Source organism: Mchenga conophoros, linkage group LG7 (assembly GCF_057382185.1).
Source record: "Mchenga conophoros isolate Kocher_MC1m ecotype Shallow Benthic linkage group LG7, M_conophoros_male_GT1.1, whole genome shotgun sequence".
NCBI lineage: Eukaryota > Metazoa > Chordata > Actinopteri > Cichliformes > Cichlidae > Mchenga > Mchenga conophoros.
In genome coordinates this window covers 5,845,019-5,859,281 of record NC_140532.1, presented here as the reverse complement: position 1 = coordinate 5,859,281, position 14,263 = coordinate 5,845,019, and the positions used below count along the sequence as shown (strand labels likewise).

Genomic DNA, 14,263 nt, shown 5'->3' with positions numbered 1-14,263 from the left:
ACAACTGTTTCCTAGCTAGCTAGCTATCGTGGCTCATCAGCTTTATGCCTCTGTAGCAGGGGCGATTTTAGCCCATTTTGGGGGGTGCTTCAGCACCCCCAAAATGAATCAAAGCACCCCCAAAGATTTCTTACTTTTTTAAAAGATATTTGCTGTTTGTGGGACACACTACTAAAAATATAAAAAGCATACAGTACTTAATTGAGATGGAACATTTTAACAACAAAAGTATAGATAACCCCTCCCCCCTCCCAAAATGGTTTGTTCCAGCTCGGCTCTCCCCTGCTCTGGCTCTAGCGCCGTTGCTGTGCCAGAGCGATAGTGGCTGCAGCGGAGGGGAGGTGGAAGGCCATGTTTCTTTTTAGCTGAAAAACATTACACCCAGGTAACCTGCAGTGTTGAAAACTTGTTTTCCAATGATGTTTGCTACCCTACAAACCGTCCTCCTCTGTAGTAACATCAGCGATATTTGACTGTCCTGTTGATCTCATTGAAATGTATATAGCCTATTTAAAATCTAAAACTTAACATTGTCTGTAGCCTGCCGTTGTTACCACTGTTGCTACAACTGTTTGAAATGTAATGAGAGAAACTGTTTTTTTTGTCATATGTGTATGTACCGATATTGAACCCTAACTGAAAACCTAACTAGCTAACTGACTAGTTAGTACCTTGGGTAATGTTGGATCAGTGTTTCAATATTTATATCCTTTATTAGATGTACATGTGGTTTGGTTATTTGCCTTTTGGTTGAAAGTACACTGAGAGAGGACTTTTTTATTAGTGATCTTAATAGTATTTTTTTTATCTAATTGAATACAATCTATTTGTGTATGATTGTCAGTCCAAAGAGGGAGAGAGGAAAGAGGGGAGCATGAGGAGAAAGTACAAGGTCAGGAAGAACCAGGTAAGAAAACAGACAGGGAGTACTAACAGGCAAAACAAAAACTGTTAAACTGGCAAAGAAAAAACCCCCCAATTAATTTTACTCATACAATCTGGAAGTTGTGTTCTCTCTAGATTAAAGCTGCTATACAGAATCTGCAAAACAAACTGGGTTGTCAGCCCTGGCACTGCATTACCATATTGAGCTTCAGTCAGAGGAAGTCACGGTTGCCAAAGACTTTTTGAAGCTCAAGAGTGAGGCTGGTGCCATTCCAGATATGTTAACATTGTACAATCTTCTGGATAATCAGATCTTCCCCACACTGAAAACTGTTATTCAGGTTGCCCTAACAAACCCAGTTAGCAGCTGTGGTTGTGAGAGGTCTTTTAGTGTCTTGAGTCAGCTCCATACCTGGCTGAGAAGGACCATGGGTCAAAGCTGACTCCAGCACCTGGCTGTGATGTCAGTTGAGAAAGAGATGCTTGAGAGACTTGACCACCAAAATGTGATAGACAGATTTGCCAACCTCAAGGTGAGGCGACATAGGTTAAAAGAAAAGAAAAAATCTGCAGAGCCATAGTAGTATCTGCAGTAAAGATCTTTTCATACATTATACCATAGGCCAAGGTGTCTCAATTTTCCTAATTTTTTAATAATATTTTGTACATTTCAAGGACTCTTTTATTTTTGGAGTGTATTTTTTATGTATCTGTATTATATTATACATACACTTTAAAAGTGAATCTCTGTCCAAAAAATGCACTCAGTTTACTTTTTACTCACTATGAGCATCATTTTCATCATCAGTTTTTTTTAAAATTCCAATCCATTCTTCTTTAGCAGCATTTAAATAACCTTTATCAGATTTGATGGTTTTGTTACAGACTTGTCAAAAAAGTGTTTTGCTTTTCTTTCACAAATGTGGGGATTAAATTGTGTTAAAATGTACAAAACAGTGATGTCATGTTTTGTGACGAGGACCCAGGCACAGAGAGACTTGATGAATTTAAGAATCTTATGATTTAATAACGAAATTTGCAGACTTGCACAGAGAGGGTAAAATTATGATGACTGATAATGGAGATGAAGACAACAGACGATGAGGACAGGGAGGAACAGGGGTTTAAATGCACCAAGGAGACAGTCAGAGGGAATTTGGGACAACTGGAGACATTTAGGGATGCAGGGACTAAAAGAGACAAGGAAGAAGTCTCATCGTGATGAGTAAAGTTTACCTTGCCTGGATGGGCAGCTCTCTGGGTGCTCAGCACCCCCAAAGCTCTGATCCTTGAATCGCCCCTGCTCTGTAGTAACGACACCTCTGTACGTACGTCACACTCTTGTTTTTGAAAAACAGTACCAATACACTTCTTCTCCATAGGCATCCACTCACTCTCCAAGATTGTTGTATTATCTTTTGTAAGCCTGTCCTCTTTTATTACATGATTTTTATTGTAAATATTTCCAACACTGGAAACAAGTTGTAGCATTCTCTGTGTTCTTTTTTGACCCAGACATAAACGTTATTTATTTATTTGACGAGGAAAGAAAAGACACGTGGAAACAGCTCTGTTGATACCTCGCATCAAATTTCTAGTGTTCTAGATTTCCACAGTAGTGGCGACACCATGTGGTCTGCAGCTGTCAAAACGTGTTCTGGACGGACATTGCGTAAGGAAACTATGGGGCCGAAAACGGAAGTGCTCCTCATACATGTATCCGGCAAGTGTATGGAGGAACTTCTGGAAGTCCCGTTATACGAACAGACAGTCGGTTCCTTTATCCACGATCAAGATGGATCACCGCTTCTCAAACAACGAGTTTCTATAAGACTGCATCTTATAGTGTATATAAGATGCAGTCTATGGGTTAGGAGGACCATGTGACATTTTCAGAGTCATCGTCCTGTCTTCAGCGGACACGCGTCAACAAAAATAAATATTTGTATTTGGAAGTTAATTTGTTGGGTTATTATTTTGTTCGTGAAAATGAATCAAAAACTCGCTCACATATAAAATATTACACGAATACACTTCGGACTAAAACGTTTTCTGACTCGTACTCCCACAAAGCCGGATATACGCACAAGTGAGTCATCTTACTTCCGTTAGTAGCTCTTCGGACCTTTAATTTTCGTTCTACCCAGCTGCTAGTCTCTACTAACACCCGGCGTCGGTTGTGCTCGATTTATTTATTTTTTTGTTATTTGGAGGTTTTTGTCCATCTGTAGGTGCTGAATACGCAAATTTTGATGGGGTTTCCCTTAGTTTGGTGCGTTATCAGCGCAGAGCGGAAGTTCGCCTTTCGAGCTTTTTGGTTAGCTGACGTTAACGTTGCCAAACGTTAGATTAGCTAACTTTGCTAACGCGTGCTATTGTGAAGAAAGTAGGATTAACTACTCTGTTTGCAAATGTCCTACAGTAGACTGTTACTGATACAGTCGTTTGTTACAGCTGTCTGGCTAAGTAAAGTTTGGAAACGCCTGAAAGCTAAACAGTCATTCAGCACTCCTACTTGAGTCTTCAAACAGCCAGCCTACATCGCCGACCGAAATGATGGATTTTGATAACATATTGAACATCGCCTCACAAAACCAGGGCCTCAGCAGTGTACAGGTGAGTAGAAGGCTCTCGCTGGCAGACGTTTTACTCATGCCACTGAGAAAACTTAACATCTGTGGGTATGTGTGTGAAAAAACAGATCAGGGAGGGTCTGTTAATGTAGCCAACTTTCATTGTCGTCATACTGTATAGACGTGTACAAACATGCTACATTTTATTGTGACATTAGATTACCATTTTTGCTATATCATTATGGGGAGGACTGTAAATGTTAAACAAGAGTGTACACTTTCCCCATAAACTACAACTTGTATTGTATGTGTTCTTCTCTTTGAGCAGAAGAGATACAGTTTACAAGCTGGACCCCCGAAAAAGGACCCAAAGTCAAAGGGTGTAAATCCTGCTGCTGTGCAGGCACTTCTGAAGAAGCAAGTCACTGAAAACAAAAAGAAAGGTATTAATGATTTAATAACTGTTAAGTTTCTAATGCAGAATATTGGGATTTATTAGTTATGGGCTGTTGTATACAGATTGTTCTTCATTCATTTTGTGTGTGTGTGTGTGTGTGTGTGTGTGTGTGTGTGTGTTTTTTCCTAGAATGGGAAATGAAGAAACAGAAAGAGGAGCTATTAGCCAAGAGGGTTGAGTTAAAGTCAGACCGTAAAGCGCGTGCCATGGCCTCCCGAACTAAGGATAACTTCAGAGGCTACAATGGTGTCCCAGTGGTAGAGGTTCCCAAAAAGAGGAGATCAAAACATGATATGCAGGAAGATGACTTGAATGGGGGAAGTTTTAGGAATAATACAGTTGACCCAGAGGATGATGAGGACAACTACGAGTATGAACAGACAGATTCAGAGCCAGAGTCCGAGCCCGAGCCACTGAGGCCTGGGAGAATAGCGGGAAATAGTAGCAGTAGTAGTGGCAAAACCTCTTCTAAAAAAAACAATGGGCCGCCCAAGCCCCCTGCACCTTCCATGAACTTTGCTGACTTGCTCAAATTGGCAGAAAAGAAACAGTTTGAACCAGTTGATCTAAAACCCAAAGTAGTGAAAAAGGAGGAAAGGCTGCGCACAGCAGATGAGATAAAGGAACTGGAGATTGAGCGCAAGGCTAAGAAACAAGACAAAGACAAAAACTCAAAGGCAGACAGAGGAAGAGATGGGAAGTCTCAGTCTGGTTATAGTTCAAGTCAAAAAAACACTTTTGAGAGGGAACAGAAGAACAGCAGACCACAAAAGATCTGCTTAGAAAAACAAAGTGTGCCCAGTGGGTCAATAAAGAAGTCACAACCAACAGTATTTAATGATACAGGCCTCTCTTTTTCCAAACTCTCTGGTAGTGATAGAGAAAGAACCAAGCTGTCTTGCAGTGATAAAGAAAAATCCAAGACAAGCTTGTCTAATTCATCAGGTGTCATAAACAGTAAAGTACCTTCAAAAGCCATGTCATCTCAGGTTTTAGCCAAACAAGGGGCCCCAAAGCCCTCGTCTAGCCACAAATCCAGCACCTTAAGTGACCTTAGCTTCAGAAGAGAAAGCTCGTCATTACTTCAAGGAAAAGTTTCAGGTATTCCTGGGAACAGGCCCTCTTGTACAGCTGGCACAGGCCAGAAGTCCAAACAGGTGAGTTCTCAACAGATTAAGCCTAGTCAGGGTAGCTCCTCAAAGCAGGGACCCACAAATGGAGACCCCAAGTTCGGAAGGGGAGAACCACCACGGTCTGGAATGAATTCTGCAGCAAAATCAGGTGGAAATTCAGTGATGAGACCTTCTTTGAGTGGCCCCCCTAAGGCTGGGAGCCAGCCTCAGTCAAAAACTGGAGGAACATCTGGTAGTGTGCCAAAGGCCAGGCCTGGTGGTAGTGGCCTTCAAGGTCATCCTGGAAGTATTGTATCCCGACCTCAAGGAAGTGGACCAGGTCGGCCTGGCAGTGGAGGACTTGTACCAGGAAGACCAACTAGCAGTAGTGGATTAGGACCTGGAAGACCAAAGTGCACTGTAGTGTCAGAGACCATCTCATCCAAGAATGTTGGTGGACCCAGGCCAGGCATGCCACCTCGGCCGGGGATGCAAGGCATGCCACCTCGGCCGGGGATGCAAGGCATGCCACCTCGGCCGGGGATGCAAGGCATGCCACCTCGGCCGGGGATGCAAGGCATGCCACCTCGGCCGGGGATGCAAGGCATGCCACCTCGGCCGGGGATGCCACCTCGGCCGGGGATGCCACAGAGACCTATGATGAACAGGCCACCAGGTAACAATCAGAGTGAAAATAATGATATGAAATTAAGTTAAGTTAATCATGGGTTCAGTTACGGACACTGTTTAGTGTTTTAGTCACGAGGATATTTAGTAGTGTTACAAATAGCCTGACGAACATAATCCAGAAACACTAAGCACCATACAAAGAACTTCTCTCTACATTTTAAATAACATTCAACATTTGAACTCTTATTGCAATGGTTACCTGTAACAAAACAAGCAAAAAGTATTTGTAGGTCAAATGTATAGGTCATATAAATGGTGAGTATTTCATATTATAGTGTAATATGTGTATGTATGTGTGTATATATATATATATATATGGCCTGGGAGCTTGAGGGTCCTGCGCAGTATCTTAGCTGTTCCCAGGACTGCGCTCTTCTGGACAGAGATCTCCGATGTTGTTCCTGGGATCTGCTGGAGCCACTCGCCTAGCTTGGGAGTCACCGCACCTAGTGCTCCGATTACCACGGGGACCACCGTTACCTTCACCCTCCACATCCTCTCGAGCTCTTCTCTGAGCCCTTGGTATTTCTCCAGCTTCTCGTGTTCCTTCTTCCTGATATTGCTGTCATTCGGAACCGCTACATCGATCACTACGGCCGTCTTCTTCTGTTTGTCTACCACCACTATGTCCGGTTGGTTAGCCACCACCATTTTGTCCGTCTGTATCTGGAAGTCCCACAGGATCTTAGCTCGGTCATTCTCCACCACCCTTGGGGGCATCTCCCATTTTGACCTCGGGACTTCTAGGTTATACTCGGCACAGATGTTCCTGTACACTATGCCGGCCACTTGGTTATGGCGTTCCATGTATGCCTTGCCTGCTAGCATCTTGCACCCTGCTGTTATGTGCTGGATTGTCTCTGGGGCATCTTTACACAGCCTGCACCTGGGGTCTTGCCTGGTGTGATAGACCCCAGCCTCTATGGATCTTGTGCTCAGAGCTTGTTCTTGTGCTGCCATGATTAGTGCCTCTGTGCTGTCTTTCAGTCCAGCTTTGTCCAGCCACTGGTAGGATTTCTGGATATCAGCCACCTCCTCTATCTGCCGGTGGTACATACCGTGCAGGGGCCTGTCCTTCCATGATGGTTCCTCGTCTCCCTCCTCTTTCTTGGGTTTCTGCTGCCTGAGGTATTCACTGAGCACTCGGTCAGTTGGGGCCATCTTCCTAATGTATTCTTGGATGTTCGTTGTCTCATCCTGGACTGTGGTGCTGACACTCACCAGTCCCCGGCCCCCTTCCTTCCGCTTAGCGTACAGCCTCAGGGTGCTGGATTTGGGGTGAAACCCTCCATGCATGGTAAGGAGCTTTCTTGTCTTTATGTCAGTGGCTTCTATCTCCTCCTTTGGCCAGCCTATTACCCCAGCAGGGTACCTGATCACGGGCAGGGCGTACGTGTTGATGGCCCGGATCTTGTTCTTACCATTCAGCTGACTCCTCAGGACTTGCCTGACCCTCTGCAGGTACTTGGTGGTTGCAGCTTTTCTAGCGGCCTCTTCATGGTTCCCATTCGCCTGTGGGATCCCCAGGTACTTGTAACTGTCCTCTATGTCTGCAATGTTGCCTTCTGGTAGTTCAATCCCCTCAGTTCTGACTACCTTCCCTCTCTTTGTTACCATCCGACTACACTTCTCCAGTCCGAACGACATTCCAATGTCATTGCTGTATAGCCTGGTCGTGTGGATCAGTGAATCGATGTCTCGTTCACTCTTGGCATACAGCTTGATGTCATCCATGTACAGGAGGTGGCTGACAACTGCTCCGTTCTGTAGTCGGTATCCGTAGCCAGTCTTGTTAATGATCTCACTGAGGGGGTTCAGGCCTATGCAGAACAGCAGTGGGGACAGAGCATCTCCTTGGTCTTGGTAGATCCCGCACTTGATGGTGACTTGTGCTATGGGCTTGGAGTTGGCCTCTAGTGTTGTACGCCACATCCCCATTGAGTTCCTGATGAAGGCTCTTAGGGTCCCATTGATCTTGTACAATTCTAGGCATTCCAGTATCCAGCTGTGGGGCATTGATTGAGATATATATATATATATATATATATATATATATATATATATATATATATATATATATATATATATATATATATATATATATATATGAGAGAGAGAAAAAACAACTTCCCGTAACCCACAAGCAACACAATACAAAGGAAATTGTATTATACATTGTGCACACAGTAATAAACCCATCAGCGTAATATTGTGTTGACTGCTGCAAAACAGCTCTTACCCACTGGAGCATGAACATGGGACATCTGGGGGGTGTTACATTGTGTCTGTGTCAGGACACTGACTGTGGATTGTTTGGACCGTGTGGATTGCAGGGTGGGGTCTGTGTGGAAAAGCATCAATTCCAGCAATCCTAAGCGGCATAGGCTAGAATTATTATATCATATTTAAAATTGCTAACATTTGCTAACAGCCTGAAAAAAAACACAACAGTCTGCTACAGGGCAAAGGGTTTGTTTGCCCAACTGAATGAAGTGTCAGCAACACTCACAGCCTTTGTCCTCATTATTGTGTCGCAGAGCTGCGACCTACCTCAGACAAAACATAATTTCAGTGTCTTCTCCCTACTATGTTTATATTGACAAGGGAAAAATTTGATATGCCGCATTTTGAAAGTAATTTCTATATTCATTATCCAGGACCGATGCTGCCACCTATCACATCTGCATACAAGAGGAAATATGAGGATGAGGAAGATGAGTATGACTCAGAAATGGATGATTTTATTGATGATGGAGGTGAGGTGCAGGAGGAAATTTCTAAGCACATAAAGGAAATCTTTGGCTATGATCGAAGCAGGTAAGGCGTGTCACTACATGGTCTGATGTAAGGAAAAATCCATTTAATTGAACTGAAAATCAAATTCTATATTTGTTTTCAACCTCTGCAGATACAGAGATGAGAGTGACTATGCACTAAAATTCATGGAGAGCAGCTGGAAAGATTTGCAGAAAGAAGAAGCTAGGAGGTAATAAGATTTTTTTTGGGGGGGGGGGGGGGGGGACCTCAGTTTCTTTTTCTGTCTGTGTGCCATTTGTCCATAGTGGTCTACTCCTTTAAAAAAAAATACAAAATAATGTTTTGTTCTGTATTTCTGTGATTTGCCACTTTAGCCTGAGAATGGCTGTGCAGGAGGATCTGGAGGAGGAAAGAAGGGAGGAAGAAGAGCTGAAAAGAAAAAACGTCAAGAGGAAAAAAATGAACTGAGGCCTCATTGTCGTTGAGAGGAATAAAATAAGATCATTTTCTTCATTTTGCTGAGAGATGCGACAAAGGGATATACAAAACCCAGTGACTGTCCACTTTGGGTGCTTTGTCATTGCTTCTCTCCCTGAGATTAGATAAAACCTAGCAGCATCTCAAGAAAACTGGAGAGGAAGAATTTTAGTAAAAGAAGGCTTAAAAAAGACAATATGCACAAATTATTCAGGCACTAGGATTAAAGTTCTCACATTGTCCTTTCTTATTTATTTTACCTGCTGAGTGCAGGGATACCTACAGTCCCATCTGTTTAAAAAAACAAACAAAAAAGATTGGCATCAACAACTACAGTAATGGAAAAGTGTGATTGATTTCTTTCTTTCTTCTTTCTTTTTCCTCTTTTTAAAACAAACAAACAAACAAAACAAAACGCTAACATGAAATGTTATATAAATGATGACATGCTATTTTTGAGGCGAAGTTGTTGCATATTTTTCCAGACTTTTATTGTAAACTCAGTAAAATGTAGACGACATTACCATTTGATACTTTGTTTTATCTTTGCAAGGATCTGACTGACAATAATGCATTAAGGCTTTTGTTTAGTTTTATGTCTGCATTTTCAGAGTATGACAATCTAAAGCTTTTTTTGGACTGCAAATGCAATGCAGCAGGTAGTCAATGTTTTGCTTTGTATTTCTGTGGAAGAGAGAGCAAAAACGATTTCCTTCCCTAAATTGTGTCGAGTATTTTTGTTTATTTTATTTAAAGAAACTGGCATGGTCAGTATGTAAGGTTGTGCTCATACAGTGTGGTAATGGCGTTACATATGTTTTTGTACCTGCCACTTTGCCGTAGTTGATGTCACAAGTGGGCGGGATCCGTCGCCCTGTGTCGCCTGACTACTCCTTAAAGTTTGCGGAAGTTTGTTTTTTAGAGTTCAAGTGGAAGCAAAGTCTCAGTCTGGTGGAAATCAAAAGAAACGAGGATTATTTTTTATTTTCTTTCGGGGAGTCGTGCTTTAATAGATGGACCTCACGTCAGAGAAAATCCAGCGGATTCTTTCGAAGGTTAGTGATTTATTACGAGCTGCTTCGAAAGATCCTCTTAAGTTAAAACTCAAAACATAATTGCCGGGTAGTATAGCAGGCTAGGTTAGCTGCTGTCTCCCTTCACTAACTAGCCGAACCAGCTCTGTTACTGAAGTCTGAGAGAAACCTGGATGGCAATGAGACGGGAAAAAAGAACAGAATGGTAACTTATTTAAAATAGTAATGAGACAGGAAGGGCAATTAAAAAGTGCTAAACTGAGCTGCTTTCTACTCGTGTCTAACTTTGCGTGGACTGCAGTATTATTGTGCTTCACTTGTTGTTTGTGCCAATGAGCATTTCCATTGTAGGTGTGGAATACAGCAATACGCAATGACCTGTTGGACCCTTCAAGAAAATGTCAATATAAAAGTAATTGTTGGGTGTTTTGTTGTCAGAATAAATGTACGATGACAAATGTTCTTACAGCCACAAATAAATTAATTAATGTAAATAAAAGATTACTGTAATGACCCAAATCTGTAGAGAACTGATGTGGTACAATATACCTCATGTGTGTAATATATAACCCAAATACGAAACAGTTAAGTCTTCCTTCTCTGCCCCCTGATATTAGTACAAATTTCGTGATGTTGCTGTTGAGGAGTTGGAGAAAATCAATCGAATCTATCCTGGGATGACGCTATCCACAGGCACATACAGTAAGTTCTTACATTAAACCCATTTACTGCTGACCTTCGCACACAAGAACATTAAACTTATACTATCTTTACTGATATTTCAGCATTTAGTGACAGCACCCAAAAAGACCTTCTGAAATTAACTGGCACCATCCCGGTCCAATATGAAGGTGTGGCTGACCCAAACTCTTCTCACTTGCCTCCCAATTTTGATAGAAAGAGTTGTATAATTTAATAGCATCACTAATTTGAGCATGAGGTCATAATTTTGTACTGACTGAGGTGTCTCTGTCCAAAGGTCGCTCCTACAACTTCCCCATTCAGCTGTGGCTGTTGGACTCCTTCCCATTCACTCCTCCCATATGCCACTTGAAACCCACTTCTAACATGGTCATCAGAGAGGGCAAGCACGTTGATGCCCATGGACGTATCCACCTACCTGGCCTTCATAACTGGGATCATGTAAGATCTTGTACTGTCTGGTTGAAATTTAAAATTAAAAGCGGACAAGGTGCTGAAATGTTGCTGTTTCGTTTCCTCTGTAACAGCCAAAGTCATCTGTGGTGGGTCTTCTGAATGAGATGGTTACCAAATTTCAGGAAGACCCTCCATTGTCCTCAAAGACCACAACAGACAAGAAAGATCCCCATGAGCTCCTGGCGTTTGTCTCCAATTTCCGTATCAGTGATGGTGCAACTCCTAATATATAGTTTTATTATAACTGATGATCACTAATGAGACAAGTAGTTCATAGTGATGGCTTTACTAAATTTCAGGTGGAATCAGCCATCACGATCAACCAATCAACAAAGTCTCAGTTATTGGGGGAGGAGATTTAGGAATGGCATCAGTGATGAGCATTTTATCCAAGGTAATCACCTGATTTTATTGTATTTTTTTTAATAAACTGTTATGTCATACAATTATTATTTCACCAGCTTCAGATGTTAGCAATTCCTATTTTACTATTCAGAAGTGGTTTATCTTGTTATTTGCTTTTCATTCAGTGTAAAGTGGATAAACTGGTTTTCATTGATGTCGCTGAGAGTTCCACCAAGGGTGGCAGTACAGATCTGGAGATTTTCAGTCTGCCAAAGGTTGAAGTATCCAGAGGTACGTCACGCTGAGTCACCAGTGATGTCAGTTTGATTAGAAGGGAGAGGACTGGCACTGTGCTTGTGTAGAGAGCATATTTGATGACTCATCAGGAAAGAGGAAAAAGAAAACATTTGAACAAGAATGGGAATGCCACAGTCAATGTTTGCTGAATTAACAATGCCTAAGCTTTGTGTTTTTCTTTTACAAGTTTTGCTGTGACAGGTCTGCAGGAATTAATTACCATTGTCTCTGCTGTGCTAGATATCTCAGCCTCTGCAGGCTCCAGGGTGGTCGTGGTGACTGCAAACGCATGGAGCAGTGAACAGTCGTATGTCACCGTGGTACAGACCAACGTTGACTTGTACAGAGGAATAATTCCCAGTCTGGCACGTCTCAGCCCTAGCGCAGTGATGCTAATTGCATCACAACCAGGTCGGTAACAGCAGCAGACACGCCTTCTACTGACTGCTCGGCTCATTATATAAATAACGTACGGTCACTCACTCTCTCCAGTGGACATAATGACCCACGTTGCCTGGAGGCAGAGTGGCTTGCCTCCAACACATGTGATTGGAGCAGGGTGTAACCTGGACTCGGAGCGACTCAGTCATGTCATGGATATCAACCTGAACACACACAAACCAGCCTGGGTCATAGGAGAACTTTCAGATAACAAAAGTGAGCCAGAAAGAAAGGACTGACTATTTAAATATTTGTTGGTTTTTTTTTTTTTCCTTCAGTGAGTTCCTGACCTGTACACTGACGGTTTTTCCATTTACAGATATGTCTTAACCCATTTATTCACCTCACGTGTTTTTCCCCCAACCATTTCAACCATAAGCAGTAATGCTGCACTACCGGTTCAACTTGTACTTTCTTTCTATTCTAAGGACTTGGAAAAAAACACCAGTCACCCAAACAATTACGTTTCTGTTTTTGTCTCACAGTTGCTGTGATGAGTAACTCTGGGTTGAACTCCAGTGCATCACCTGAGATTGCCCAAGGATCCAGCTCTACCAAACCACTGTTAGACAGGTACTGGAATGAATTATTATAACTTTGAACAAAATGTTATAATAACTGTAAAATATTATAAGTGCATTTTTGATCAATTAAGTAAATATTTTTCTTTTTAAAAAATTGTTTATTTTAATTTGTGCCTGCAGAGCCTTTGAGATCATGAAAAATCGAGGCCAGCGGTCATGGTCGGTGGGCCTTTCTATCGCCGACATTACAAATAGTGTCCTGACAGATAAGAGGAAGGTGCACTCTGTCTCCACACTTGCTCAGGTAGCAACACTAAGTGGCTTGTTATTGAAGCAACTAATTCAAATAATGTGAGTGAGTGTGTGTGAGAGAGTGTGAGTGTGTGATGCTTTCAGGGCATTGTAGGAAAGGTCATTGATTATCTTGTTCTAAAAAAAAGCCTTTTCTGTTTACTTTAGGGTTGGGGTGGCATAGCTGTAGAGGTGTTCCTCAGTCTGCCGTGCATTATGGGAGTAAACGGTTCCACACGCCTAGCTGGAGTGTCACTGGGACAGGAAGAAGACTCCAAACTAAGGAACAGCGTTACCTCCCTTTCCAACCTCATGGCTCAACTTAGGATATGAACGATACGAGCGGTGTGGGCGTAGCTGTGCTACTTACTACCCCGTCCTCAGCGGGTGGACTGTGTCTGTGCTGAGGTTGCATGTGGTTTCTCCTTGCACTAAAGTTTTTAGGTTACAGGCGTTACTTCTATTTTGAATTTATATAAACCTAATCACAGCATTTGTTCATCCATTCTCCTCAGTGTATAGCAAATCAGTCAATACTGTCAATGTACAGACAGCATTTTGTGTTCCCAGTAACCACATCTATGACAAGCCGTTCATTTTGTCTGGGTAAAAATGACAATTTGTCACAACTTGATACATGAATGTACAGAAACTTTCTGCAAAAACATAAAAACTTGTGACGCTTGTAGCCTTTAACTGTTTTGTCAAGAACAACCAAAGTTGAAGACAAGAGTGCACTTATACCTAAAATGTATGTTTAACCCATTCCAACAGGAGAAAAATCAGGGTGGCTGCAGATAAAATATGAAGTACGAATATTATACGTACTGTAGGATGCTGGCGTTGAATCAGTGGATTATGTTGGAATGTTCTTTCATATTTAATATTAAGGAACTTCTAAAGGTCTAAATTTAAATCTCGTGCCCTAATGTACTTTGTGTAAAGGAATAAATAAAAAAACTAATTTAAGCACCTTGATATTGAGGTATATACACTATATGATACTGTGGGGTGTGCAATAAATATCTGAAAGCAGTTGTGAATTGTCTTTGCAGAAAAGAGGAGAGAAAAAAAAAAAAGAACAGATAACCCGGGTTTGTCTCTTTATAAAACTCATAGTTGCATAACTGCACAAAAGCTTTGGTCTGAGCCCAAATCTCACTGATGCCAAACAGATCCATAAAAGGAGTACTGATCCACAATTGGTGGGCAGGTCACATGA

At 42.0% G+C, this 14,263-nt stretch overlaps 2 protein-coding genes across 3 annotated transcripts; both read left to right on the top strand.

Moving 5' to 3' along the window:
* Positions 1–838: 838 nt before the first annotated feature.
* On the top strand, positions 839–10,504 carry spty2d1 (SPT2 chromatin protein domain containing 1). The gene is made up of 7 exons (XM_085281727.1): positions 839–907; positions 3,340–3,501; positions 3,787–3,901; positions 4,045–5,703; positions 8,375–8,534; positions 8,626–8,703; positions 8,849–10,504. The coding sequence occupies exons 2-7, from the start codon at positions 3,439–3,441 to the stop codon at positions 8,940–8,942; spliced, it is 2,169 nt and encodes a 722-aa protein (XP_085137853.1). The 5' UTR covers positions 839–907; positions 3,340–3,438; the 3' UTR covers positions 8,943–10,504.
* Positions 9,870–14,076, top strand: uevld (UEV and lactate/malate dehyrogenase domains). 2 transcript variants are annotated; one of them, XM_085281728.1, is made up of 12 exons: positions 9,870–10,006; positions 10,603–10,687; positions 10,771–10,836; positions 10,965–11,128; positions 11,215–11,356; positions 11,443–11,537; positions 11,674–11,779; positions 12,026–12,196; positions 12,278–12,442; positions 12,712–12,799; positions 12,931–13,054; positions 13,210–14,076. In XM_085281728.1, exons 1-12 carry the CDS (start codon positions 9,965–9,967, stop codon positions 13,372–13,374), a joined length of 1,413 nt encoding a protein of 470 aa, XP_085137854.1. In that variant the 5' UTR covers positions 9,870–9,964; the 3' UTR covers positions 13,375–14,076. The 2 variants fall into 2 exon arrangements, with proteins under 2 accessions (XP_085137854.1, XP_085137855.1); XM_085281729.1 differs by lacking the exon at positions 12,278–12,442.
* The last annotated feature ends 187 nt before the right edge of the window (positions 14,077–14,263 follow it).